Below are 23596 nucleotides of genomic sequence, written 5' to 3'. Positions count from 1 at the left end.
TGTGGGGCGCTTGGAGCAAAATTAGATCCTCTGGGTCATGTTTCTACCTGTCTTTGGACACAACTGTGCTTTATGTGCCCGAACCTGATGATCTGATTGAACTCTGTGCGGCAGCGGAGCAGCATCTGGATCAGGTCCCTCGTCCTCAAGGTCGACTTGTCCAGTGCATCTAGAGTTCAAGAACGTCTGGTTGGCATCATGATCACTGACATGAAGACTACACGCAACAATTGATGACCCCCCTCGGAGCCAATGTCACCTCGCTTCCATCCGAGCAGGTTCCTCTGATCAGAACCACCAGCTCAGTGCTGTAGTCTGGTTCTGCGTGTGAGCGGTGGCTCATAGATCTCTCTTTACGTCTGTTGCGAAGCTCTGATTGGCTCCTGTGACTTGGGCGGATGCTGAGGCAGATGAGTGACGCGTGATTCAAGTTTCAGTGCTGTAGTGCTTTTGCTGTAGCAGCTGGTGACGAGTGTGATGCAACGCATTAATTACAGTTTGTGAGACTCAACCAACTGAGCCAATGTGTCCAGAGTGAGATGTGCTAACATGAAGGAGTGAAGACTCACCTCCAGACATGGATCAGCGTCTTACAGCTGATCCAGAGGCTGAACCGGCAAATCTGCTCATTCTAGGGGTCGAACCAGCTGCTGTGGTGATGTAACAGCAGCAGGACACTGCTCCGGGTCCGTTGGAGTAACTGCGTGTCCTTGAGACTACGAGCAGGAGCTTCACTACACGTCTGCTGTTAGATCTGCTGTGAGGTGGAATTAATCTCTTCAGCAACACGGATGAGGTTTGGCCGCGACTCAGGAGGGAGGGTCCACACACTATTTATCACTGGAGGTGACTGGGTGTCAAATAAAAAAACAGTGCTGGGTAATTTTACAGGATGAAAGTCAACACAGTCAATAGAGGCAATCATCTAAGAGACACCTCTGCCTCCCACCAGCGAGTCGCTGCTTCAGTCTGGAGCCAGATTGTTTTAACCTGCTCACAGGGAATTGATTTGGCAAATGTTCAGTGGAGCAAATAGTGATAAAGGGAATGAGCCAATTTAAAAGAGTGGATTCAGTGCTTAAATGTTAAAATGAACTTCCTCAAAGACAACGTTACTTATAATATCAAACCATAATCAATAAAATAAACATGAAACCATTTTTAGAGCGACGCTGAGGGATTTCACTGGCCGTGACCTGCTGTTCAAAAGTTGATCGTCAGCAAACACACTTTTTAAGAGACAATTAGCCACAATAAGCAAGTTAATCACATATCATATATGAATGACGTCTACTGTTAACGGGAAACATGGAGGCTGCAGAAAATGACTCGTTAATTCAGACGATAAATGTACAGTAATTAAATGTACGACCATTTGAGCTCCAACGTAAAGCTGCATTGTCACTTTGCCTCGTGGAATTCAATCCATCGAGTGGTTATTGGATGATTAAGTAATGATTTTAGCATTAAACCATTCATTTACATAACTATATTAGCTCAGACAGGACAAAGTGCACTAATTAGGCTCATTGTCTCATTTCACTGATGTTCTACTCATTTTTCAGAAGCTTGTTGCTCGGAGATCACAGAGATAAGAAGCCCAGACTTATTTTCATGTTTCCAATTTTGAGAGGCCAAAACAGGAAAGAGAGAAAGGAGCAAATCAGCCTTTGATTTATATTCAAATGAGAAGTATACAGGGGAAATTGGATTTCTCTTTCATTTCAGAAAATGAATTTCCTGGTGGCAGATCGTATTGTATCATCTGGCGGCATTAATATCCAGCTCTGAGCGTCACGAGCTCTTCCTCATTACAAAGAGTCGAGGAACTTCTACACCTCCTCGCCACGAAGCGCTGGGACAATTTCCATTTCTGTTCCAGTGTTCAAACAATACCCCCACGGCCATTTAAGACGTTTCCAAGCACTTTAATTTACACATGAAAGGCAATAACATGTCAAGAGTTCAGCTTTAAATTAAAACGAAAACTCATCTTTGCCTTATGTCCCTTATGTCAATGAAGCAAAGTCATTTCTGTAATTCAAACAAGCAGCAGTCGGATCCTTTAAGGTGGAGTTGGGGGTAAAAGTGAAAGCATCAGGATTGTGATGCAGCTGGAGACAGGTTTAACCTGACCTCGACGCCAGTCAATGAAGTGAACGGCGTAGAGGTTTGGAACTACACAGACTAATATACATGTAGAATATGAATGGCCGTTTGCTATGACTCCATCCTTTGGGTCTCTGCCCTCGGGTCAGTCAAGGTTCCCAGCTACATGTCACTAATCAGCGTTGCAGTAAGAATGGAGGTCAGTCACGGATAATGTAAAAGTAGACGTATATCTGAGCTAAAGCATCACAGTGATGTTACAGAAAGGTGTATTTTATTCACAACGAAAGATGACGATCAACACAATCATAACCAAGTAGCTAAAGAGCAGCAGCACACAAAGCTGGGACGCTGAATGACAGAGAACCAGCGTTGGGGCTGTTGCTGCGTGCAGTTAATGTCCTGTGTGAGCTGCTCAGCCTGTTGTTCTAAGAAGCACTAGTAACAGAAATAAGAGGGTAGATCCCGGTTTTATGAGCAGACAGTGGCAGCACCACCTAGTGGACGTAACAGCAGCCGTCGGTGAAACACTCAGGGTTCACTGTTACTTTTAACCTTTGAACCACCTAATAAAATGCTGACTGTGACGTATAGTGATTAATAAACCATGTGCCAGGTACAACCATCCTCAGACTAATAACAGAACAAATCATCTGCCGCGACCATTTGAATGTTTTTACTATTATTTTTTCTTATTGTTGTGACAGACCACATGTAAAACGAATGCTGGCGTCGGTACAATGACTTAAGATCCAGGTTTGGACAGTGACCACAGAGGAAGCAATGCCTGTTGTTGTGTCCGTCTGTTGTACCAAGCTACTGTAACACTGGTGCATTAAAGTTCACAAGGACATTAAGTCCACGCTCAAGGAGGAAAGTCTCTTCCTTGTGTAATCCCACGGCAATAACTCATCTTTGGTTTCCACAGAGTTTCTTTGTGGGATATGATGACAATGAACACCAACACTAAACATAAAATGAAAAACAGTCAATCCTGCTTGGGATCAAACGTACGAGGCAGAGGGCGTGGGAATATGATGAATGAAATATTTGCCTTAAGTGCAAGATGCAAAAACAAGCGGCAGCAGCTCTGATATTTTGAAGGTGCCGTGTAGATGAGTTTGCAGAGAAGCTTTAGGATTCATTTATGAAACACGTTTTGGGCAAGAATGTTTTTAAAGCTCATGCTCTGTTCTGACATGGGAAAAGCAAAACTGACTCCCTAAAAGAAGCCTGCAGGCAGTTTAATGTAGACCGAGCAGTCTGAAGTGCTTTGTGCTAAGCACAGCTGCTTAAGTGATGAGCATTCTCCAAAAGAACAACAGCTTCTCATTACAGGTCACATGATCACACGTCATCATTACAGTGAGTTGACTGGAGACATCCACCCCTCAGATCGCCCTGGTATCAAAAAAAATAGTTAAATGCTTCAGGACGTAGCATCTCTACAGCTGCACAGACCTGCGTTTTGCTTTTGCCATGGGGACTGGATGGAGCCTTGCGTAACAAGGCATCCTCGTGGCGTTCAAGCAGCTACTTTGTGGCAGAATCCCCATCAGGCCTCATGCTGAAGGGCTCCAGGCGCTCGCTCTCAGGCAGCATGTTGTTGAGGCGCTCCATTAACGGCACCGTCTGGTCGATTCCCATCTGGATGCGTCTCAGGATCATTGACATCTCGTTGACCTTCTGAATCTGCTCGGCGTATTTTGCATAACGTTTCTGGCGCTCCTGCATTATGCTGAACAAGGTTTCCACTGATAGGTCCATCTGGAAAGGAACAGACGGGGAGACAGAGAGCGGTGGCTTTTATGGAACTCTGAATCATCGCAAAGTAAAACAGAGGAAAAAAACTGTTCAGAACATTATCATATCAACAACACAATGCTTTAACAGCTCAGATAACATAAATATGGATAAGAACACAATCGTACCATCAAAATGTTAATAAAATCACGTTCAAATCAAGTTCAAAAGTTCAAATTAAACGATTTTTAGTTCTGTTAGATTTAGAATAAGGAACATTAAATAAACCACTAAATTACTTAATTGCTGATTATCAGTAGTATCCAGTAACAAAAATATGCTCATCTTAGTTCATGCTGACTTAACCATGTCACGCAGTAGTTTATATTAGTGCAGTATATGATCCTTACCTCTTTAATCCTCTTGACCAGTGCGTTCTGGTCGAAGGCCACTGCTTCTGCACACTGATGGAGGTGGTCTTGGTATCGCATGCAGAGCTGCAGAACCTGAGCAGCATCCAGCCTTTCCAGGCACACGGTGCTAGATGACGTCTGGCCACTCAAGACTCCTGTGGAGAGAAAAGAGCAAAGCACTTTAAAGGACATGTTGGAACAGAACCACACTGGACATGACCTTAACACTTCGTAATTATTGTAATTAGCGACATATAAGAATTGACGGAACAACACCTCCTGTCTACAATTCAGTTTAATCATTATTCATGACAGACGGGAGGCGGAGCGGCTGGTCCAGTGGTGCAGTCAGAACCAGATGGAGCTCAACGCGCTCAAGACTGTGGAGATGACGGTGGACTTCAGGAAGAACCGCCTGCCCCCCATCCACAACAACACACTCTACCTTGGACTCATTCAGGTTCCTAGGGTCCACAATCTCCAGGACCTGAAGTGGAACCTACATAGACACTGTCCACAGAAAGGCCCAGCAGAGGTTGTACTTTCTGAGACAGTTCAGGAAGTAAAACCTGGAGCTGCTGACCATCTTCTACACGGCCATCATCCAGTCTGTCCAATGCACCTCCATCACTGTGTGGTTTGGATCAGCCACCCAACAGGACAGACACAGGACAGACACAGACTGCAGAGGGTGGTCTGGTCAGAGAAGATCATCGGGACTGAGCTTCCTTCTATTGAACACCTGTACTGGGCCACACTCAGAAAACGGGCCGTCAGCATCACTGCTGACTCCACACACACAAACGGTTTAAACTCCTCCCCTCTGGCAGGCGTCACAGAGCCATAGCCACCAGAACCACCAGAACCACCAGAACTACCAAAACCATCAGGCTGTTTCTGAGATGAAATACAATACAATGACTGCAATAACCGTAAATGTGCAATAACCACCAATGTGATAGTTTTCAGCAGTTTATTTATGTAAATAACTATAATAAACATGTAAATAATTCATGTTCATGCCACAAGAGGAAACAAAGATGGAGTCAGACAGCATCTGATTTCGTGGTTGTTTTGTGCAAACTTGGGGAATAAAGCTGATTCTGACAGTGTTGATAGGTTACTGGCAAAAACTATATAATATGAAATTTTACTTTTTGAAAATTATATTAAACACAACATTGAAACAATTTTACAGACAATATACAAGCTCCTAATTTATATTTTCTAAAAACTCTTGTCAGGACTCCTGGATCCTGGATTTACTTTCTTTCTTCAAATGCCCAATAATTACATTATTTAGACCACTTTGTATTTTGAACATTTAACTGTGTTGCAGAATTATTTTAAATGACCAACAACATTTACAACAGTCATGTAGATTTTATAAAACAGAATGAATCACTATAGGTGTTTATAAAATATGGCTTCTCCACCCAGGTGTGAACAATATGAACCTTCATTTGATGTAGAATCACTTAATTACCTGTTTAGTTTGTCGTTTAGCTTTGACACTTGAATCAGGCAAGGATTAAACTTACCTTTTAAAAGGGGCTGAAAAGTGGGTATTTCTTGCAGCTTGATGACATCTGGGTCATTGTGGATGTTTCGTAATGACTGAGTTCCCTGTGCCACAACTACAATATCATCCATCTTCGCCTTCTGCTTTGCTGGTGATGGCACAACTACGATGACAATGATGTAGTCAACATTAGCAGGAGGGAGAAGCAGCATCTCATTTTTTTACTGTCAACCTCCTTACACTCATGTGTTCTAGCAGCCTTCAGTAAACACCACATCACAGCAGTTAGTTGTGTAAAGTACAACCACTGTCTTGGTCAGAACCATGTGACACTATTAATATCTATGTACGCATTATACATTTCAGACCACGTTACTGCTTGAATGCACAAAACATTTAATGTTACTGTTTTACATAACTAGACTTTCTGTCGTTATAATATGTGAGTCAGCAAAGAACCAACACTTGACAGTGAGGTTTTCCAGTGACAGACTTGGCTGATGTCACATACGAGCCTCACCTGACGAGCTGTAATCGGAGTGTTTGTGCTCCGCGTCCCCGCTCTGTTCGGCTCCCATGGTGCCAACGTGTAGCAGCTAGCTAGTTAAGCTAGCGGTTAGGCGTAGTCAACGCTCGTACCGACTGTCCAGGGGCGTGAAGACACGGGCTGCGGGCACTTGTGAGGGCCCTCACACACAACCAAGATGGCAACGGGACGAGCATGTCCACAAAAAGGAACCGTAGAACAGGGCTAACTTCGCTAGCAGAACGCTAGCAGAACGCTAGCAACCGGTCCTGCTGCGCGGTGACGGGACGCGCTTCCAGCAAAAACGTCTTCATATGAAGAGAGACAAAACTAAATAAATGCAGACACACTGACAACAACCGTAGCTCAACGTGAAGTCTTAATGCATTGAATGAAACACCAGAAAAACTAAGTGGCTGTTGTCACCGCAGTTCACCGACGCAGCACTTCCGTAAATATTAATCACGGGACCAGTGTCTTTGTTTTCTCCGGAGAACGATGCGCGCGCCCTCTACAGGACAAGAAGAGGCCTGCAGGACTTACTGTACATCAGCACGTCTACTCAGTTACACAAGTACAAGAAATAATTCATTCTTTGATAAAAGTATGGTTCAACCAGGCCCCTGTGTGAACAACCGACTCTGATAATACATAATAACAACAGCACATGACGCAAATTCAACAGTGCATTTATTGAACATGAAATACAAAGCACAAATGAATATGTATTACAACAAAGTAGCAATACACAACAGGTTACCACAGTGGCGAAACACGAGATGTCCTGAACGCTAAACATGGACCCGTAGAAACATGAACTAAAATCAATACTTGTGTCTGAGCTGTTATCTGTCCATTTAAATGCTGCTTTGTGGCGACACTTCTGCTGACTTCAAGCCGCTCTGACGTCCGTGTCAGTGTCTTTCCCATTGTCTTCTTCTATCAGAGGGTATGGACGCAGATCGATGGTCACAATGCAACTGAACATACAATCGTCAGACTGTAAGAAAAAGACAACACTGGTAAGATCATGGTCATGTAATAAAAACAACCAGAATTACTGTATGATTTGCAAAATGTTGGCAAAGTCTGTTACTTCAGAGAAAACTCCAAGCAAAGCATCAGCCTTGGAGAAAAACTCCTCCTTCAGGGAGATGACAATAATCTGCATGTTCCTCTTGGTCTCCTCCCTGATGAAACTGGTCAACTGGACAAAATGAATATACATCAAATGATTCAGAGTAGAATAAAGAACAACAGAAATGATAGTATAGCTGAATATACACCTGAACACTTTTGTACATGACTTTATTTATTTTATTTTATTTAAGATATATTTATCACCTAGTGGTTTAACCAGTTTGAGCACCACAGTCCTTTTTAATTTCAAACCCTGGATGTAGCCGAAAATGTACCTTGCTGATATTAGTGTTGTCCAAAGCTGCATCCACTTCATCCAAGACAAAGAAAGGAGCAGGACGGAAGCTGAGAGGATCGAACAGCAGAAGCAGGAAACCAACAGCGATAGATGGTCAGAAGTGGTAGAAACCATAATATGAGATGGTGTGAGTTAAGGAAATGTCACAAAGGACCAAAGCACTTTTTTACATTAATCTGTTGATCATTTTACAGCAGATACAGATACAGCAGCACCACCAGAAAACTGAATTGAATTGAATTATAGCTATGTTTTGTTTTGAAGATCCTTCAGGGTAAATAGATTTAGATGATGGTACTTTATTATTCATTGATTCAGTCATTAACATTACACAGTGCTGGCCTGTCTGTACTTTTCTGAGTAACAACTATACCTATGAATGGCGAACAGCAGGGCCAAAGCAGCGATGGCCTTCTCTCCACCAGACAGGTTGTCCATGGACATGAAGCGTTTCCCAGGCGCCACGCAGTTGTACGTGATGCCTCCGAGGTACGGCTCGTCTGGATTGTCTACACTCAGAATGGCCTGGAGCACATCACACTCTGTTTTTGCCTGGAATTTCTTACCAAAACCTCATATTCATTTGTGTGTGTGTGTGTGTGTGTGTGTGTGTGTGTGTGTGTGTGTGTGGGTGTGTGTGTTTTTCTGTGGTTCAGGTTTTGCTGCGTCACCTGTGCGCTGCTGTTTCTGCAAATTCTTTTATAGATTTGATCAATTACAGCAGACACGTGCTCAAAGCACCGGCTGAAGAGCTGGAAGCGCTGGGCTTTCACTTGCTCAAACTCCTGGCTGCACTTTTTGGTTGCTTTCGTGCTGGCATCAAAAGCTAAGGAAGAGGAAGATAACAACCTAATCATCCAGTATCGTGGGTCGATCTCTACTGTGTTTTAGTAGTAGATAAAAACACCTATTTTACTAAGAATTATTTCTTCAGATCCAAGTCACAGATATATGGCACCAATGTGTCATCAACTGTCTGTCTGAGAGGTTTTACACTCAAGTTACCTTCCATGATTCCCTGCAACTTGTCCTTCACCTCCTTCATCTTCTCGAGAGCTTTAAAATTTGGTGTAGAGGTATGATGCAGCAATTCCTCCAAAGAGGAAATGGACTCCCTCATGTTTTCTATGTAAGCCTGCACCTCCTCTTCAGTCTGCAGAATCTGCATCAACACATGATGAATGCATTCATTTCACAAACTTTTGTAAGACTTGATGGATGTACATTAAAACAGAAATCTCATGTGTTCTGACCCTGAAGTCTTCCTCCAGTGCAGAGTAATCGATGACTAGCTGCGCCTCTCTTTCAAACACGTCCATGGTGGCTAAAGTGCTTTCAGATTCTGCATCAAGCTGACAAACCACAAAAACTATTATGACTAATGCCAAAATGTTTGAATCCATGACTACTCACTATTAATTGATAATTTTCAAATTAATCATCTCAATACACTTTACTGTTTTTAGTTTTAAAATCCAACAAATCCCCCTAGAGCAGCACGAGGGAGAGGAAATACGAAACCAGGCTCAGGGTGACTGACTGAGAGAGAGAAACCAGCACAGCAGGCTGAGCAGACCCGTGACAAGGTGCAGAGGGAGGGACACAGCGTCATACCTGCTCCCCACTGATTTCATTCAGACTGCCAGACAGCAGGGTGATGGACAGATTCTGGATCTTGATGGACACAAGTAAGTTGTGTCTTGCCAAGTATTTCTGCTCCAAAGCTGTCTCTGTAGACATCACCTCCCGCTGAAGCTTCATCAACTCTCTGACAAAAAGATTGAACCAAAAATTGGGAAGTTTTTTCTATTAATTATTATTGAAGAATGAGAATGCTTACATTATTCAGATTGAAAAACAAACATCACATGAAAGAAGCAATTACATGAAGAACAAATAATGTCAAAAGCAGTGTTACTTGTTCATTTCTTCGACACTCTGGCTTTTCTGGTCCAGTTCAACCTTGGCAGTGGTCACTTGGCTTTTCTTAGACAACAGCAGGTTGTTCAGCTCAAGAAGCTTGTCTTGACAATTTTCCACTGCCACGAGCAGCTCCTCCTCCTCCTGCAGAGGCATCACATATCAAGTATATGTCAAACACACAAGTTTGAATATCATTTATACAATAATACTATACGCTCCGAGGGAGAGAGGAGTTAAATCTAAAAAATAATGAGCTGCTGACCTTCCTTCGCTCAGCCATGGTTCTCTCCTCCTCATCAACATACTCCTCCATTTTGTGGAGCTTCTTCTTCAGCTGCTCCAGTTGGTTTTGTTCATACTGAAGCTGTGCATTTAGGCGTGTACAGTGATTCTCAAACTCCAGCCTCAACAAAGACATAAGGGTGTTTATGTTAAACGTGAACTTTTTTAGAGTTACAGAAAGTACTGGTGGGCCAGTGTCCGTTACCGTCCATACCGTTTCTTGTCACGCTCTGCCTGCTGTCTCAGGTGCTCCTGCTCATACTCCCGGATGCTGCCCACCCCAATCTCAGCACAGAAGTCAAAAAAGACAGAATCCTCCATCTAAACACAGAACACTGTTAAATCTAGCTACTGTATCACAAACTGCAGAACTGCTGTCAATATTTAGTTTAAAAGTCAGAGTGAGGGGAACTGAACAAACATTATCAACTATACCTCTGTTCTGTTTTCATGAGTTTATAATTTCATGGTCTAATTCAACATTATCTGGTTCAACAAGAACTGTTGGGGGACAACACAGGTTCTTCTATTTTCATTTACATACTTAAAAATGAGTAAAATATTAGTTAGTGGTCCCTTATCATTCCTAACCATGTGCAGCCCTGATCATTACGCTGATGTAGGTTGTGAAAATACCTTGTCAATCTGATCTCTGAGTGTCTTCAGCTCTGCTTCCTTTGCCTTCACACTCTCCTGCTGCATATGGATCTGAGAATTTAGGTTTACTAATTCACTCTCCATACGAGAAATTTCCTGAAACCAGTCAGAAAAACAGACAAAACTTCATACTGTCAAGATGCTCTGCCCCCGTATCAACACGTCTAAGGTGCTTTGGTACTCAGCTGACACATACACAAACAGTGCAGCTTTGTCAGAAAAATAATTCCTACCGCTTGGCATTTAGGGATATTTTTCTTTTTAATGTTTTCCAGCTCAGCTTTGGAGTATTTGAGGCGGATCTGAGCACCCTGAGCCTGAGCAATAATCTGATTCAGGTCGGTCTCTCTCCGCTTCAGCCTCATTAGGTCCTGTCAGAACCAAAACAAAATTTCAGTGCTAACTGGGAGAAAAAGACCACACAGACTCAGCTCAAGCTCAAGCATGTGCATCACAAAGCAGCAGATTATTCTTCAAATAGTATTAATAAACAACAAAACAGCTCTTATCGTTTATGTAAAATATTTCACACTCTTTGTTGACTCACGCGTAACTCTGTTGTCAGCTGGTCTTTGCGTTCCTTCAGCCGTGTCATGTCTTTCTCATCCCAGAGGCGAGCTTTAGTGCGTAGGTCACTGGAGCCTCCAGAAATCAGACCCGACTTGGCAAACAGCGTTCCATCCAGAGCTACTGTCTTCAAGAAGCACCAATTCAAAAATAGCATTTGTAAACACTGAGCTTTTGTGACAGTGTGCCTTTGTTGATGAGCAGTAAGTAATGCTGCCCAGTGTCTGTTACCTTTAAGCGCTTCTGCCCATCGAAGGCCAAGTGTCGAGCTTCTTTGATGGTCTCACACACCAGTGAGTTGCCACATATGAAATGCACCACTCTCCGTAGCTGAGACGCAGCAGTGGCAGCTGTAATCTGTACAACATCAACCAGCATCTTGGCACCAGGCACCTCCCTCAGACGCTCATTTAGAGGTTTCACCTGGATACACAGCGGTAGTGAGGATTGCTGATCCTTGCTAAACCAAAAACTAAGCTATTGTGCTGTCTGTCATGAACGTGATTTTTAAACCTACATCCAAGTAGTCTATGGGTAGAAAGGTTTCGTGTTCGTATCGCTCCTCCTTCATGAAAATGATGCAGTCACGGGCTACTTTCTCTGAGGCCACTATTATTGCATTAATGTAGCGACCAAACACCTTGGTGACAGCCAGCTGGTACTTCTTATGAATGGGACTGCAGAAGTCAGAGAGCTGGCCATACTGGGACAAGAAGAAATGCAAAAGAGTAATCACTGAAGATTTCATTCATGTGGATTATTTGCCATCTTGGAGAGCGGCCTTTGATAGTCACCACAGTTTCAGGGTAGAGTCTACGAAGCTTATCTAGCAGATCCTTGCGCTGCTGCTGGCGTGTGCTCTCCAGGCTGTACAGCCGGGCGTTCCCCAGATCCTCCATCACCTGACCCAGCTCCCGGTTCACCTCCTCAGTGCGCTGGCGCCCCCGCTGCAGCTCTGCGCTTAGGTTCTCCTCACGCTGATGATACTCCTCAAGAGATGAACTGAGACACACAAAGCCGTCAGAAAGTGCGCGTAATTTTTTTCTATGATTTTAAATCCTGTTGTGAGGGGTCACTGAAAAACGACCATAGGATAAATTCTGTAGTCACAGACAGCTGATATTACATTACACAGAACATGTGATGAACTATATAAATGACCAACATGCAGGACTGGGTGTACTCCTCCAGCTTCTCTGCTTTGCGTGTTACTTCTTCCAGCTGAATCTGGTGGTTCCTGATGCCAACCTACAGGAGATTGTGTTTTAAAAGTGGTGCAAATAAGAATATACCAATAACAGCTTTGTACAACTACAATTTGTTAATTTAAAAACATTTTTAGTTTTAGAAGAAATGTGTTTCTGACAGTACCTCCACTTCCTTTTCTCTGCGCTGGTCCAAAGCCAACTTATCATTGTCAGCTCTCACCTCCCAGTGCAGCTTCTCTGCCTGTTGGCTGAGGACAGCCCCCTGTCTTTGAGCCAACTGTTTTAGCTCCCTATATCGCTCTAGCTGCATTATAATCATATGCAAATACATGAGAAGGCCAGTTAACACTGAATCAGACCATCAAATTATAATCTCATGAAACCAAACATTACAGTATAGTTGTTCATGTTGGTTCAGTTCACCTCACTCTGGTTGTTGGTCTTAATGTTGTATGACACACTAACCTGATCCTTGTCCAGCTCAATGTCCCTTCCATGCAAGGTTCCCTCCCATTGGAACTGCTTCTCATAGTCCCTCCATGTCCTCTCTACTGCAGCCAACTCTTCCAGACCATTTGCTAGATCCTGCTCTTGAGTAGCCTGCAGCTTCTTAGTTTTCTTGTAAGCATTACGGCTCTCTTCAGCCTTTTTCACATGGTGGGCAGTGTTTACCTTGGCTTTGATGTACTGAGACCGAGACTGGGACAGGATATGTTCCTGGGCACTGTGTGACAATGTAACAGGAGGCCTGGGTTAATGCTGTGGTTACTATAGACTTCTCTTCACTTAGTAACAAATTTATACCTATAATATTCAGACAAACAAATGCATACAATTGTTCAAAAAAGAAAAGCACAAAAGAAATATAAATTTCCCACACCGGATCTCCTTCTCAATGTGCTGTTGCTCTCGAGCAAGACGTCCATGTTCCTTCTTGTAAGATTTGAGGGTCTGTTCACATTTCACCAGTTTGCTGTTCTTATTAGCTGTAGCCTGCTGTTTTTGCCCAAGAGTCTCATTGAGGGCGCTGATGCCCTTCTCATTATGGTAGAGTTCAGCCAGTCTTAGCTGCAAGTGCTTTTGGTCTATGTTGTCCAAGAGAGTTTGGTACTTCTGAGCCTTTAAAGATGAGACATGAAAAACTAGTGAATTAATGACATTTACTGCAACCCTGCAGCAGACTCATCACTCAGAGAGACAGATTTGCCAACTCATGTCCAGTTGCTTTCTTGTTTAAATAGCACAGCACTCTTTGTCTGAAAAAATAGAGGCAGTTTTAAGTAGATGAGTGATGGACTGGTCATACTACAGGTCTTTAAAATTGCAAAATAAACCTGCACTGACATGGATTTGCTTAAAATTCATTCTGACTTCCTACACTGCCGTGGCTTGGTGACACAAACCAAATCCTGAGGGGACCTCTTCACACTGTAACATCATCTGAACACCCGTGCCCCAGCATCTAAGCACAGTGCAGGCTGGATACGGTTTATGCTGGACCTTGATTCATCATGTTCTAGCCAATAACAGAGTGTGCTAAATAGCAAGATTTTCTTGCACAGATGTTGGATTGTTTTTGTATAGAAATGTACAGATGTATTTCTCATCCTGTGTACGTTTACCTCTATTTTCTCCTGGGACACCTGTTTCCTCTCAACAGTGGCAGACTTTTTCTTGTTGAAGTAGAACTGTGTGTCCTCTTTAGCCTTCAACAGGGCTGCTTTCTTCTTTTCATACTCTGCAGCACACTCTTTTGACTGACTGATGATCTCTAACATCTTGGTTCTTTCCTTTGGGTCCTTTAAAGCTATAGACTCCACTGCTCCCTGGTGAGGAGAGTAATGAGTGGCATGTTATGGCATTATTACTCTTAGCGTGTACCTAAAATAGCCCCATATTCATATTTAGAGCCCTACTTCATGAATCGTATGCTTTTCCTTTACAAAGAAACATTGAATTCAACATATTTTCCTGTTTAGGTTGATTTGCTTTAAGACGTGACCCATGTATAAGGTGGGGAGATACAAATATACCATTCTGTATAGGCCACATGCATTTTACCTGGAACACCAGACAGTTTTGAGCCTTTGCAATAATCCCAATCTTTGTGAGCTCCTCCAAATATGTGGCAAAAGTAACGTGTGTATCATTAATGTGATACTCGCACGAGTTCCCTGAAGGACACGGTGAACAGAAGACAGAGACATTTATTCGAACGTGTAAGCATACACACTTTATATGTAGAAGCACCACAACTAACAACATGTTACATAAAAATCAACATATTTAAAATTAAAGGACTGACTGTAAAAACTACTGGAATACTTAGCCTATAATACTTGTACCACTGCTTTGTCCGGAGTACGTCGTTGGCACCGCTGTTACCTCAGTCCCGCTGTTCTTACTGTCACTTTTCTTGCTATTACCGTGTAAATACTGAACACGTGCGTTACTCACCGACAACGCTCCGGCAGAACACCGTCTCCCGGTCGTCGTCGTCGCAGCACCGCAAGGCGACGCGGGCGGTGTCGGCCGCAGGTTGTCCGACGTGGGCTCCGTGTATCAGGTCTCTGAGGTTCCTGATGCGGAGCGAGGCGACCCGCTCTCCTATGGCGAAACTCAGGGCGTCCATCACGTTGGACTTTCCTGGTTGGGCCGAACCTTCTAATAGTAACGTTGTCCGGTGGTGGGGCCGTCTTAACATTTAGCATAGTTTAGCTAGGAAGCTAACAGCTAGCCTCGCTAAAGTGCGGAGAGGAGTTGACTTACCGGAGCCGTTTGTGCCAATAACGCAGTTAAAACGCATGAAGGGGCCGATGACCTGCCTCCCGCGCCACGACTTGAAGTTTTCCACCTCCAGCTGCTTTAAATACACCATTGTATAACTCTTTATTGAGACCCTGCTTTAATTCCGTGCTAGAATGAAGTTCGAGAGACGGAGACGGGAGAGGCGGGAAAATACGTAGTACTCGTAAGTACCAGAGCTGGCAGTGAAGTACTTTTACTGTGTATTACTGGACGTTTGACTAATGTTACTGCATCTTTCCCTGGAGCACATGTGACGTCCAAGAGCATAAAAAAGCCTCAAGCCTGTTTTATTTACAATTTATAATAATATGAACACATGTTGAGGATAAATGGCCAAATATTTATTGTTCTTATTAGTTATTACATTCAAGGGTCACGTTTGTGTGAAGCTTTAAAATCTGATTAAAAACCCTAAACTCAAATAACAGTTTTTCAAAGCTGAAACGACAATGATTGTTGGTTATGATTTTACTGGTGAATGATGCTAATGAGGAGCTGGTGCTGCTCTTCCTTCCAGGGGTCAATAAGGATGGTCCCTGACGTGCTCCATGATGTGTTTCAGAGCCAACCAGGTCTCGGAGGCCGTGGGGACGATCTGACTCGCTGGCAGGAGGAACCCGTAGCGCCCGGTGTCCCTCAGCTCCAACGCAAAGGAGTATTTAATGCCGGCGTCGTAGGACCAGTCGATGCTGCCGCCGCTGGCTGGGTCTGAGGGCAGAAAGCCAGTGATCCAGAGGTGGAACACGAACAAATACATGCACACAGTCCACAGCTGCAGAAGCTGAGCTGCCGTCAGGCAAAGATACTGACAGATGATGTTGCAGATGTTTCCAACTCTGTAACTGGTTCCATAGAGTGAAGCCAGTTTCTGGGCCGCTGCTCTGCCAACGGAGTCCTGTGAGGAAGAACCAGCACCACACGGTGGGTACGGACAAACAGAACCGACAGACGACAAACAGAACCGACAGACGACAAACAGAACCGACAGATGACAAACAGAACCGACAGACGACAAGGTTCAACACACAAAACACTCAGCGCTGATAACAAGTCTGAAAAAAGGCTGCGGGTGGAAAAGCGTCCTAGAACCACTCAAAGTCCGGTCCAGTCTACAGGTTCTCACAATTATTAACTTCAATGAATAAACTTAAAGCTGAGTTTCACTGAGTGCATGTGAGTGATGTGAGGGAAATATTGTATTAGAGCCTAAAGGATCAAACTGAACAGCTTTCTGCTTTCTGTTGGTGCTGATTGGTTTTCAGCCGTTTCAGCTGAGCAGCACACATGAACTGTGCCTGCTGGAGAACCCAGCTGCTCCGGTCTCACCAGCTCCGGCTGATCGGGAACGTGGCTGCAGCTGTAGCCGTACGGGTACATGAGCAGCTGCGAGTAGGCGTGGACCGAAATGAAGGACTTGAAGTTGCCGTGACTCGTGATCAGGTCCACCACGTTCTTCACCTCCACCTCAGAGTGAGCGGCCGGGCCGTGGTAGGAGTCCGAGCAGGGGTTGGTACTGGCGCCGGGGCCTGGGGGGCGTAGCCATGACAACAAGGAGCTCACACACGCACCTCTAGACACAACCACCACTGTGAATCCTGATGTAACACTCACCACCAAATCCAGCATCCCAGTTCCTATTGGGATCGACTCCGCGGCACGCGGATCCGGGATTCACGGAGCGCGTCTTGCGCCACATGCGGTCCTGCACATGGCACAGCCTGTTACTGGTGCGGGTTTCAACAGAAATGACGCGTAGAGCAGGAGACGTACTCTGGTGTGGGTGTAGACGTAGCCGTCAGGATTGGCCACGATCAGCAGGTAAAGGTCCATGGAGTTCAGGAGGGAGGTGAGGGAAGCGTCTGAGCCGTAATCTGTGGCAATCTACAAAAACAGGACACGCAGATGTGAACAATGCCTGGAGAAAAAGCAGCAGCAACAACAACAACAGCAACAGCAACAACTTCAGCAGCAACAACAACAGCCATTTCAGCAGCAACAGCAGCAACAACAACAGCAACAACAACAGCAACAACAACAGCAACAACTTCAGCAGCAACAACAACAGCCACTTCAGCAGCAACAACAACAGCAACAACAACAGTAACAACAACAGCAACAACAACAGCAACAACTTCAGCAGCAACAACAACAACAGCAACAACTTCAGCAGCAACAACAACAACAACAGCAACAACAACAGCAACAACTTCAACAACAACAACAACAGTAACAACAACAGCAACAACAACAGCAACAACAACAGCAACAACAACAGCAACAACTTCAGCAGCAACAACAACAACAACAGTAACAACAACAGCAACAACTTCAGCAGCAACAACAACAACAGCAACAAAAGTAACAACAACAGCAGCTTCAGCAGGATGTGAGTAAAGCAGTTTAAATCCCACAGTCTAATAACAATGGAGGCTGTGCCTCCTGTAAGTGGGCCACGTCTAACTGGTCCAGGGTCAGTCTGCTTCTACCTTGTTGGCTGTCCACACGCCGGTCGCCTGAGACACCCACTCCCTGGCGTGGATTCCTGTGTCGATCCAGATGGCCGGCCGGTCGGAGCCGGTGCTGAACTACGAGTCAGATCAATGTGAGAACATTTAATCTCCCGTGTGTGAGCAGCAGCAGCAGCGGCGGCGGCGGGTGTAGATCTGCTGCCTCCTACCTTCAGCACATACATGGGTCTGCCCTCATACGATCGGCCCACTTCCTCCTTGGTGACCAGACCGGGATGCTGGGCCACCAGCGAGTCCATCCAGCTGTAGATCTGCACGGAACACAGTGTTCCAATACAAACGATAACAGCCGGCAACCGCACACAGAACCCACCGTATCCAGGGTGTGATAGGCTGCAAAGTTGATGCTCCTGGTGCTGAGCTCCAGCTTCTGGTTCCGCTCCATTTCAGCTTTCTCCTCATTGAGAAGCTCCTGGATGAGACGAGCAGGAGGCGTGAGCGGCGGCGCCGTCGCCTCATCGCGGCGCTACGACGCGGAGCTACGAACCTGAAGGTTGCTAATGAGGACGCTGAAGGGGAGGTCGTGGGCGAGGAGGTAGCTCCTCACTGGCTCCAAACTGCCCCGAGGAACCCGGACGTCGACAGGAAGCCCAGTGGAGACCGGGCGGCGCCAGAACTCCAGCTGGGACCAGAGGAGGTGACCCATTACTCATCAACTACAGAACATGCTTTCACTGTGTCTGCTCATTTATTGTCGTTAAAAAACAAGTGATGCTTGTTGCAGTGACATCAAGGATGAAGCTGCAGCTCAGTAGCATGTGGAGAATCCTGTTGCACCACCTCCACCTTCACCTCCACCTCCACCTCCACCTCCACCTTCACCTCCACCTTTACCTTCACCTCCACCTTTACCTCCACCTTTACCTTCACTTTCACCTTTACCTCCACCTTCACCTCCACCTTCACCTCCACCTTTACCTCCACCTTTACCTTCACTTTCACCTTTACCTCCACCTTCACCTCCACCTTTACCTCCACCTTTACCTACACCTTTACCTTCACCTCCACCTTTACCTCCACCTTTACCTCCACCTTTACCTTCACCTTCACCTCCACCTCCACCTTTACCTACACCTTTACCTTCACCTTCACCTCCACCTTCACCTCCACCTTCACCTTCACCTCCACCTTCACCTCCACCTTTACCTCCACCTTCACCTCCACCTTCACCTCCACCTTCACCTCCACCTTCACCTTCACCTCCACCTCCACCTCCACCTTTACCTCCACCTCCACCTTTACCTACACCTTTACCTTCACCCGACGCTCATCAAACACACGATGCTGCTTTTAAAGGTTTGATGCTTGTTGTTTCCTAGTAATTCAATGTGGGGGCGGTTACTTTTGCTCATGGCTCCACGAGTTTTCCTCTTAATCTACATCTTAGATGAGCAGCTTATTACGAGATGCGAATCTACAGTTAAAGGTGAAACACAACAACAGCCTCTGACTTGCAGATATGCATTAACCTTCATCCCACACAAACCCTCGAACCCTCGTGGCTCATTTCAAACTACTGCTTGGAGGTTGTAAAAAAAACTGGTACAAGCAGTATGTGTGTGTGTGTGCGCGTGTGTGTGCGCGTGTGTGTGTGTGCGCGCACGTGTGCGTGTGTGTGTGTGTGTGCGCACGTGTGCGTGTGTGTGTGTGTGTGTGCGCGCGTGTGTGTGTGCGCACGTGTGCGTGTGTGTGTGTGTGTGTGCGCACGTGTGCGTGTGTGTGTGTGTGTGTGTGTGCGCGTGTGTGTGTGCGTGTGTGTGTGTGCGCGTGTGTGTGTGTGTGCGTATACCTCCCACTCCTCCTGTGTCTCCAGAGCCTGCAGGAGCTGGATCTGTTCCTCTGACTCTGCATTGATCCTGATGACCTGATCTCTGACAGAAACACTTTTCAAGTTTATATTTTGAACTTTTGGTTGATGCAGTTATTAATGGAGCTGTAGCGTAACAACATAACAAACAGTTACGTTTGCACTGAAGTTGTGATTCGCGTGTAGCTGCTCAGAGCGGACGGTGCGTCTGTTCCGCCACCAGGTGGCGCTGTTTCCTTGTGTCTTATGGCTTAAACCGTGTAGTTTCACGGTGTCCGGTAGGTTTAGTTCGAGCAGACGCTCTTCTTACCTTGTTGTTCGTCTGGTTCGTATGTTTGTCTCATTTTAACACTTTAACACCACCTCCGAGCGTGTTCCGGGTGTGGGTCCGGATCTCGTTTGTCCTGTTATCTGATGGACCTAAGCTAATGTGTTCACACGTGTGCAGGCTTCCAGAAACTATTATTAAGAACTGTTTCAAATGTTGGTTACTCAGTTTATCATCATGAGTAAAATCAGAAAGGATTACACTGGCATTAAGTCCTTTACCATCAGAGTGGCTTCAAACGTTACTGGAGATAAATAGAAGCTCGGAGCCTGAGCCGCTGTAGTGAACTTACCCCACAAAGAGCCTCTGAGCAGAGGACGCCGCCAGCAGCAGCAGCAGCAGCAGCCAAAGGCCTCTCATCGTCCTGCGTGGGTTCCACTGAGTCACGCTTCAGGGTTCCGGCCTCTTAAAATGTCACACGACAGGTGGGTCGGTCCCACGTCTGCGCTGGTAACGACGCAGCTGTCCCACCTGCAAACAGGGCTTCAGAGGGCGAAGATGCTGACTGAGCTGTTAACGAGTCCGTGTTCAGCTGCAGATAACTGGACTTTCCCAGGGTTCAGGATTTAATCACACAAACACTGGTATCAGTCTACCAACAACCTGCTCTGTCAGCAGCTCCGGCTCCTCTCACCAGTGTCGCTGAGGAGACGCATTCCTGATGTAGTCTCCACCACCACTCAGAACCTGCAAACCTTAAACAGGGTTAAAGATGGTTAAACAGGACTAAAGAGGGCTAAACAGGGTTAAACAGGGTTAAAGAGCTCAAACGCTTCTGTGTGAGTTCTGCTGCCAGTTTCAACTTGTGGTGGAACCACTGAAAGGCGGTTGCAAACGGTCTGCAGGCAGTCTGCAGGCAGTCTGCAGGCGGTCTGCAGGCAGTCTGCAGGCGGTTGCAAACGGTCTGCAAACAGTCTGCAAAACCTCTGCAGGCAGTCTGCAGGCGGTCTGCAGGCGGTCTGCAGGCGGTCTGCAGGCGGTCTGCAGGCGGTCAGAGCGGCCGACAGATGGCAGCACGTTGCTTCTGACGCCAGCAGCAACGACGGAGGCCGATCACTAAGCTCTACCTGGAGCTGGACGCGTAAAGAGGATGTAAAGGGTGCCAGACCTCATACATCTGTGTGGGTGAATGCTAAACGAACAGCACCTGTGCCTTTAAGCAAGTTTTGAATGCAATCGAATACAAACGTGTGTAATAAGGTCAGTCTTCTCCTGTCACTCGCTCCAGATTTGAGGCTGGCGTTCAGTCACTCAGCAGACGCCTCAGCTGGAGGCAGATCAAGCTTCCTCCTCTGCTCACAGGGAACAAAGGGGCTTTAGCAAGTCGCTTCCCTTCCTCTCACTCCCAAACGCACCCAGGAGACAGAGGCGCTGGGGTTTCCATCCTTCTCCATGTGGAAATTATTCATGGCTCTTCCTGCTGCGAGCGAGTTAAAGTTTAATGTGGTGCTGAAGCGTGGCTGCGTGTAAACGTAGGTGAGCATGTTTCCCCCGCTGTCACTCACCTCAGCAGCTACAGGAACAAAGCCCCGACCTCATGCCCAGAAATAGGCCCATTTACAGTTCATGGCTGGATTCAGCAGCCATGAAACTGACCATTAATCATTCATGCTTTACATGTAAATATTACACAGCATCGTCCAATAAAACCCCAGACAGATAGACGGACACACACACACACACACACACACACACACACACACACACACACACACACACGCAGACAGACACACACACACACACAGATAGAGTCTGTGAGCTGTTGTCAGTCACTGTCCGATCCGGTGGTCGGATTCAGGTGCTCAACCAACATCAGAACCCTTTGAATGGTTAAAGCGCTGTGTTTAGATGAGCCTTTACATATTTACATATTTGTAAAATGTGGGACTAATGATGTTTTTACAGGATCATCTTCTACTCTGGGTTGAGTTGTACCTAATAAAGGGGTCAGTGGTCTGGCGTCGTTTGATTTGTGCTGTTGTCGCAGACCGGGCCGGGCGGGTTCTGCAGCTGAGCGCTGCCTGTCCCAAGGCGCTGATTTTCACGCTGAGAGCCAGACTTTCTGCGTTTTAATGCTGCTGCTGCAAACTCAAGATGACACGTCTCCCCGAAGACGAACTCATTACCTCTCGTCCCTGTCAAGCGGCCGCGCTAACAGTAAGCTGACAAAGTGTCCTTTGGGCTGTTTAACCCCGTCAAGGTTCCAGGACTCATCGGGCTTGTTTTTCTCTGACGCCTCAGTGCTTCAGCGCGACGCAGGGACGCATGCGGCCGCAGACTCAGCTCTGCTTCCAACATGCGATGGGCTCCTCCCTCTTGAGTGGATGATTGTGTTTGCATGAGCGCCTCTTCAATATTCCTTTATTATGTAACGGTGTAAAATAAGAGCAGACCTCAGCTCGGGTAAAAATAGGAAGGCAGGCACAAAACGCGCTGTTATATTTAGCAGCGGCCCTCGTGCGCCTCTAAGAATAGATTCAGATCCAGAGCGGCCCCGGACGAGCCAGGGCCTTTCTGTCCTCGTGCGTCCTGAGTGGAGAGGACAGGCCGCTGCATGTTCATGTGCCGGCTGAAGGGTTAAGGTGTGTGTCATCAAATCCTCTCACTTCTTCCCCCTCCATTACTCATCATCACCTCTTTCAGCGTCTGGGCGTCCTGCAGCTGATGGCTTATGAGGGGAGCGAGGGAAATAATGGTGGCACAAACAGCAGCTCAGAGACTCCAGCAGCTCCTGCGTCGGATCGAGTGATATTAGACTCCTGCTGCGCTTATTGCTTCAGAGGCTCCACGCTCGGTGCAGGTGTTCCCTGTAAAAAGCGGGAGGTGTGATTCCCAGCAGATCAGATGATGCAAGGTCTGATAGAGCAGCGCCGACCTGCCGCACCTATTAATAGATACAAATACAATACGTTCATCCGTGATGTGGGCGAGACCCTGGACAGAAACCAGTCACTCCCAGTCACCAGGTGGCTACTGGAAGCTGGAGAACCCAGACAGAACCCACGGAACAGAGAGCAGCTCCACACGCGTGCTGTTCCTCACTAAGAGTCTGAGGCTTTGGGAGATGAGGGCGAAGCCAAAGATCCAGGAGAAGCTGGAGCTGCTCAAAGCGCAAGGATGTTTTACAGCACGACTCGCAGCTCGGCTCACGTCGAGCCCCAGCTGTTAATGACTGAGTGTATGTGGAGAGAGTTTGAAAGATTTACTGACAAGAATCCTTATAATTCAAACCTTTAAATCGACTCCACCTCTAAATTTAGTTCATGTGAGTGAACCTTCACTGGGTCACAGTGATGTTGAACACATGATCCAATGACCGTCGCTGCGGTGCAGCTGCACATTAACGCACCATGTGATGAAGTCCGTCTCATCGAACCTTCACATCTGACTCAGGTTTTCACCAGGATGCAGGAATGAAGCGAGGTCCCACTCACTGTGGCTCCACCTTCATCCCATTAACACAAGCAGGACCGTGTTCCTGTGGCATCGCTGCCATCAGACGCTTGTTGGTCCCAAACACTGATCTCTGAACAGCGCAGCCGCCTGCAGGAGTCCACTCTGTGCCGAACGCTCTGCTTCATGGATGTAATTTGGCTTCACACCATTAGCTCAACCACGTTAGGAGCGTGCGTGGGGGCATGCAGAGCCAATTACAGTTTCAGATTATAGCTTCAAGTGGGAGGCCACGATAACAGTATAATCAGCCAACGTGGTTAAAAGTAATACGCAGGTCCGAG

General features: G+C 46.2%; 3 protein-coding genes and 1 long non-coding RNA gene across 7 annotated transcripts; 1 reads left to right on the top strand and 3 right to left on the bottom strand.

The window, feature by feature from the left end:
• Nucleotides 1-1907: 1907 nt before the first annotated feature.
• Nucleotides 1908-6786, bottom strand: borcs5 (BLOC-1 related complex subunit 5). The gene is made up of 4 exons (XM_029153699.3): nt 6308-6786; nt 5807-5950; nt 4263-4420; nt 1908-3876 (listed from the first exon to the last, which is right to left on the bottom strand). Exons 1-4 carry the CDS (start codon nt 6363-6365, stop codon nt 3643-3645), a joined length of 594 nt encoding a protein of 197 aa, XP_029009532.1. The 5' UTR covers nt 6366-6786; the 3' UTR covers nt 1908-3642.
• Nucleotides 6787-6986: 200 nt separating this feature from the next.
• smc1b (structural maintenance of chromosomes 1B) lies at nt 6987-15293 on the bottom strand. Of its 3 annotated transcripts, none has more exons than XM_029154525.3 (25): nt 15158-15293; nt 14846-15052; nt 14450-14562; nt 14011-14214; nt 13269-13507; nt 12854-13112; nt 12552-12692; nt 12346-12428; nt 11975-12182; nt 11698-11883; nt 11412-11603; nt 11161-11307; nt 10847-10984; nt 10593-10709; nt 10171-10277; nt 9937-10078; nt 9670-9815; nt 9366-9519; nt 9005-9103; nt 8757-8913; nt 8423-8577; nt 8125-8276; nt 7729-7798; nt 7410-7520; nt 6987-7313 (listed from the first exon to the last, which is right to left on the bottom strand). In XM_029154525.3, exons 1-25 carry the CDS (start codon nt 15264-15266, stop codon nt 7206-7208), a joined length of 3744 nt encoding a protein of 1247 aa, XP_029010358.1. In that variant the 5' UTR covers nt 15267-15293; the 3' UTR covers nt 6987-7205. The 3 variants fall into 3 exon arrangements, with proteins under 3 accessions (XP_029010358.1, XP_029010359.1, XP_029010360.1); XM_029154526.3 differs by having other exon boundaries at nt 14846-15034; nt 15158-15292; XM_029154527.3 differs by having other exon boundaries at nt 14846-14995; nt 15158-15290.
• Nucleotides 15218-18773, top strand: LOC129604219 (uncharacterized). 2 transcript variants are annotated; one of them, XR_008694914.1, is made up of 4 exons: nt 15218-15359; nt 15759-16117; nt 18115-18361; nt 18449-18773. It is a non-coding gene; the product is annotated as an uncharacterized LOC129604219 (long non-coding RNA). The 2 variants fall into 2 exon arrangements; XR_008694913.1 differs by lacking the exons at nt 18115-18361; nt 18449-18773 and having other exon boundaries at nt 15759-16359.
• On the bottom strand, nt 15516-20582 carry cpa4 (carboxypeptidase A4). The gene is made up of 11 exons (XM_029154530.3): nt 20152-20582; nt 19514-19595; nt 18212-18346; nt 18038-18136; nt 17874-17975; nt 17683-17781; nt 16967-17077; nt 16808-16898; nt 16523-16722; nt 16007-16091; nt 15516-15904 (listed from the first exon to the last, which is right to left on the bottom strand). Exons 1-11 carry the CDS (start codon nt 20217-20219, stop codon nt 15717-15719), a joined length of 1260 nt encoding a protein of 419 aa, XP_029010363.1. The 5' UTR covers nt 20220-20582; the 3' UTR covers nt 15516-15716.
• Between the last annotated feature and the right edge of the window lie 3014 nt (nt 20583-23596).

The sequence above is a fragment of the Betta splendens genome, chromosome 6 (genome assembly GCF_900634795.4).
Source record: "Betta splendens chromosome 6, fBetSpl5.4, whole genome shotgun sequence".
Taxonomy (NCBI): domain Eukaryota; kingdom Metazoa; phylum Chordata; class Actinopteri; order Anabantiformes; family Osphronemidae; genus Betta; species Betta splendens.
The sequence above is the reverse complement of the archived record's forward strand: the minus strand, read 5'-3'. Positions and strand labels throughout refer to the sequence as shown.

Excerpts from the sequence above, each read along its gene's own strand:
- cpa4 (XM_029154530.3), bottom strand. The coding sequence starts at position 20,219 with ATGAGAGGCCTTTGGCTGCTGCTGCTGCTGCTGCTGGCGGCGTCCTCT. Across the intron at positions 18,347-19,513 it reads AGACACAGGAGGAGTGGGAG|CTGGAGTTCTGGCGCCGCCC; the intron begins GTATACGCACAC and ends CTCTGGTCCCAG. Across the intron at positions 17,976-18,037 it reads CCTATCACACCCTGGATACG|ATCTACAGCTGGATGGACTC; the intron begins GTGGGTTCTGTG and ends TGTTCCGTGCAG.
- borcs5 (XM_029153699.3), bottom strand. The coding sequence starts at position 6,365 with ATGGGAGCCGAACAGAGCGGGGACGCGGAGCACAAACACTCCGATTAC. Across the intron at positions 5,951-6,307 it reads CTCCGATTACAGCTCGTCAG|TTGTGCCATCACCAGCAAAG; the intron begins GTGAGGCTCGTA and ends TTGTCATCGTAG. Across the intron at positions 3,877-4,262 it reads TGGTCAAGAGGATTAAAGAG|ATGGACCTATCAGTGGAAAC; the intron begins GTAAGGATCATA and ends GTTCCTTTCCAG.
- smc1b (XM_029154525.3), bottom strand. The coding sequence starts at position 15,266 with ATGGTGTATTTAAAGCAGCTGGAGGTGGAAAACTTCAAGTCGTGGCGC. Across the intron at positions 10,278-10,592 it reads TCAGAGATCAGATTGACAAG|ATGGAGGATTCTGTCTTTTT; the intron begins GTATTTTCACAA and ends TTCTGTGTTTAG. Across the intron at positions 9,816-9,936 it reads CCATGGCTGAGCGAAGGAAG|GAGGAGGAGGAGCTGCTCGT; the intron begins GTCAGCAGCTCA and ends ATGCCTCTGCAG.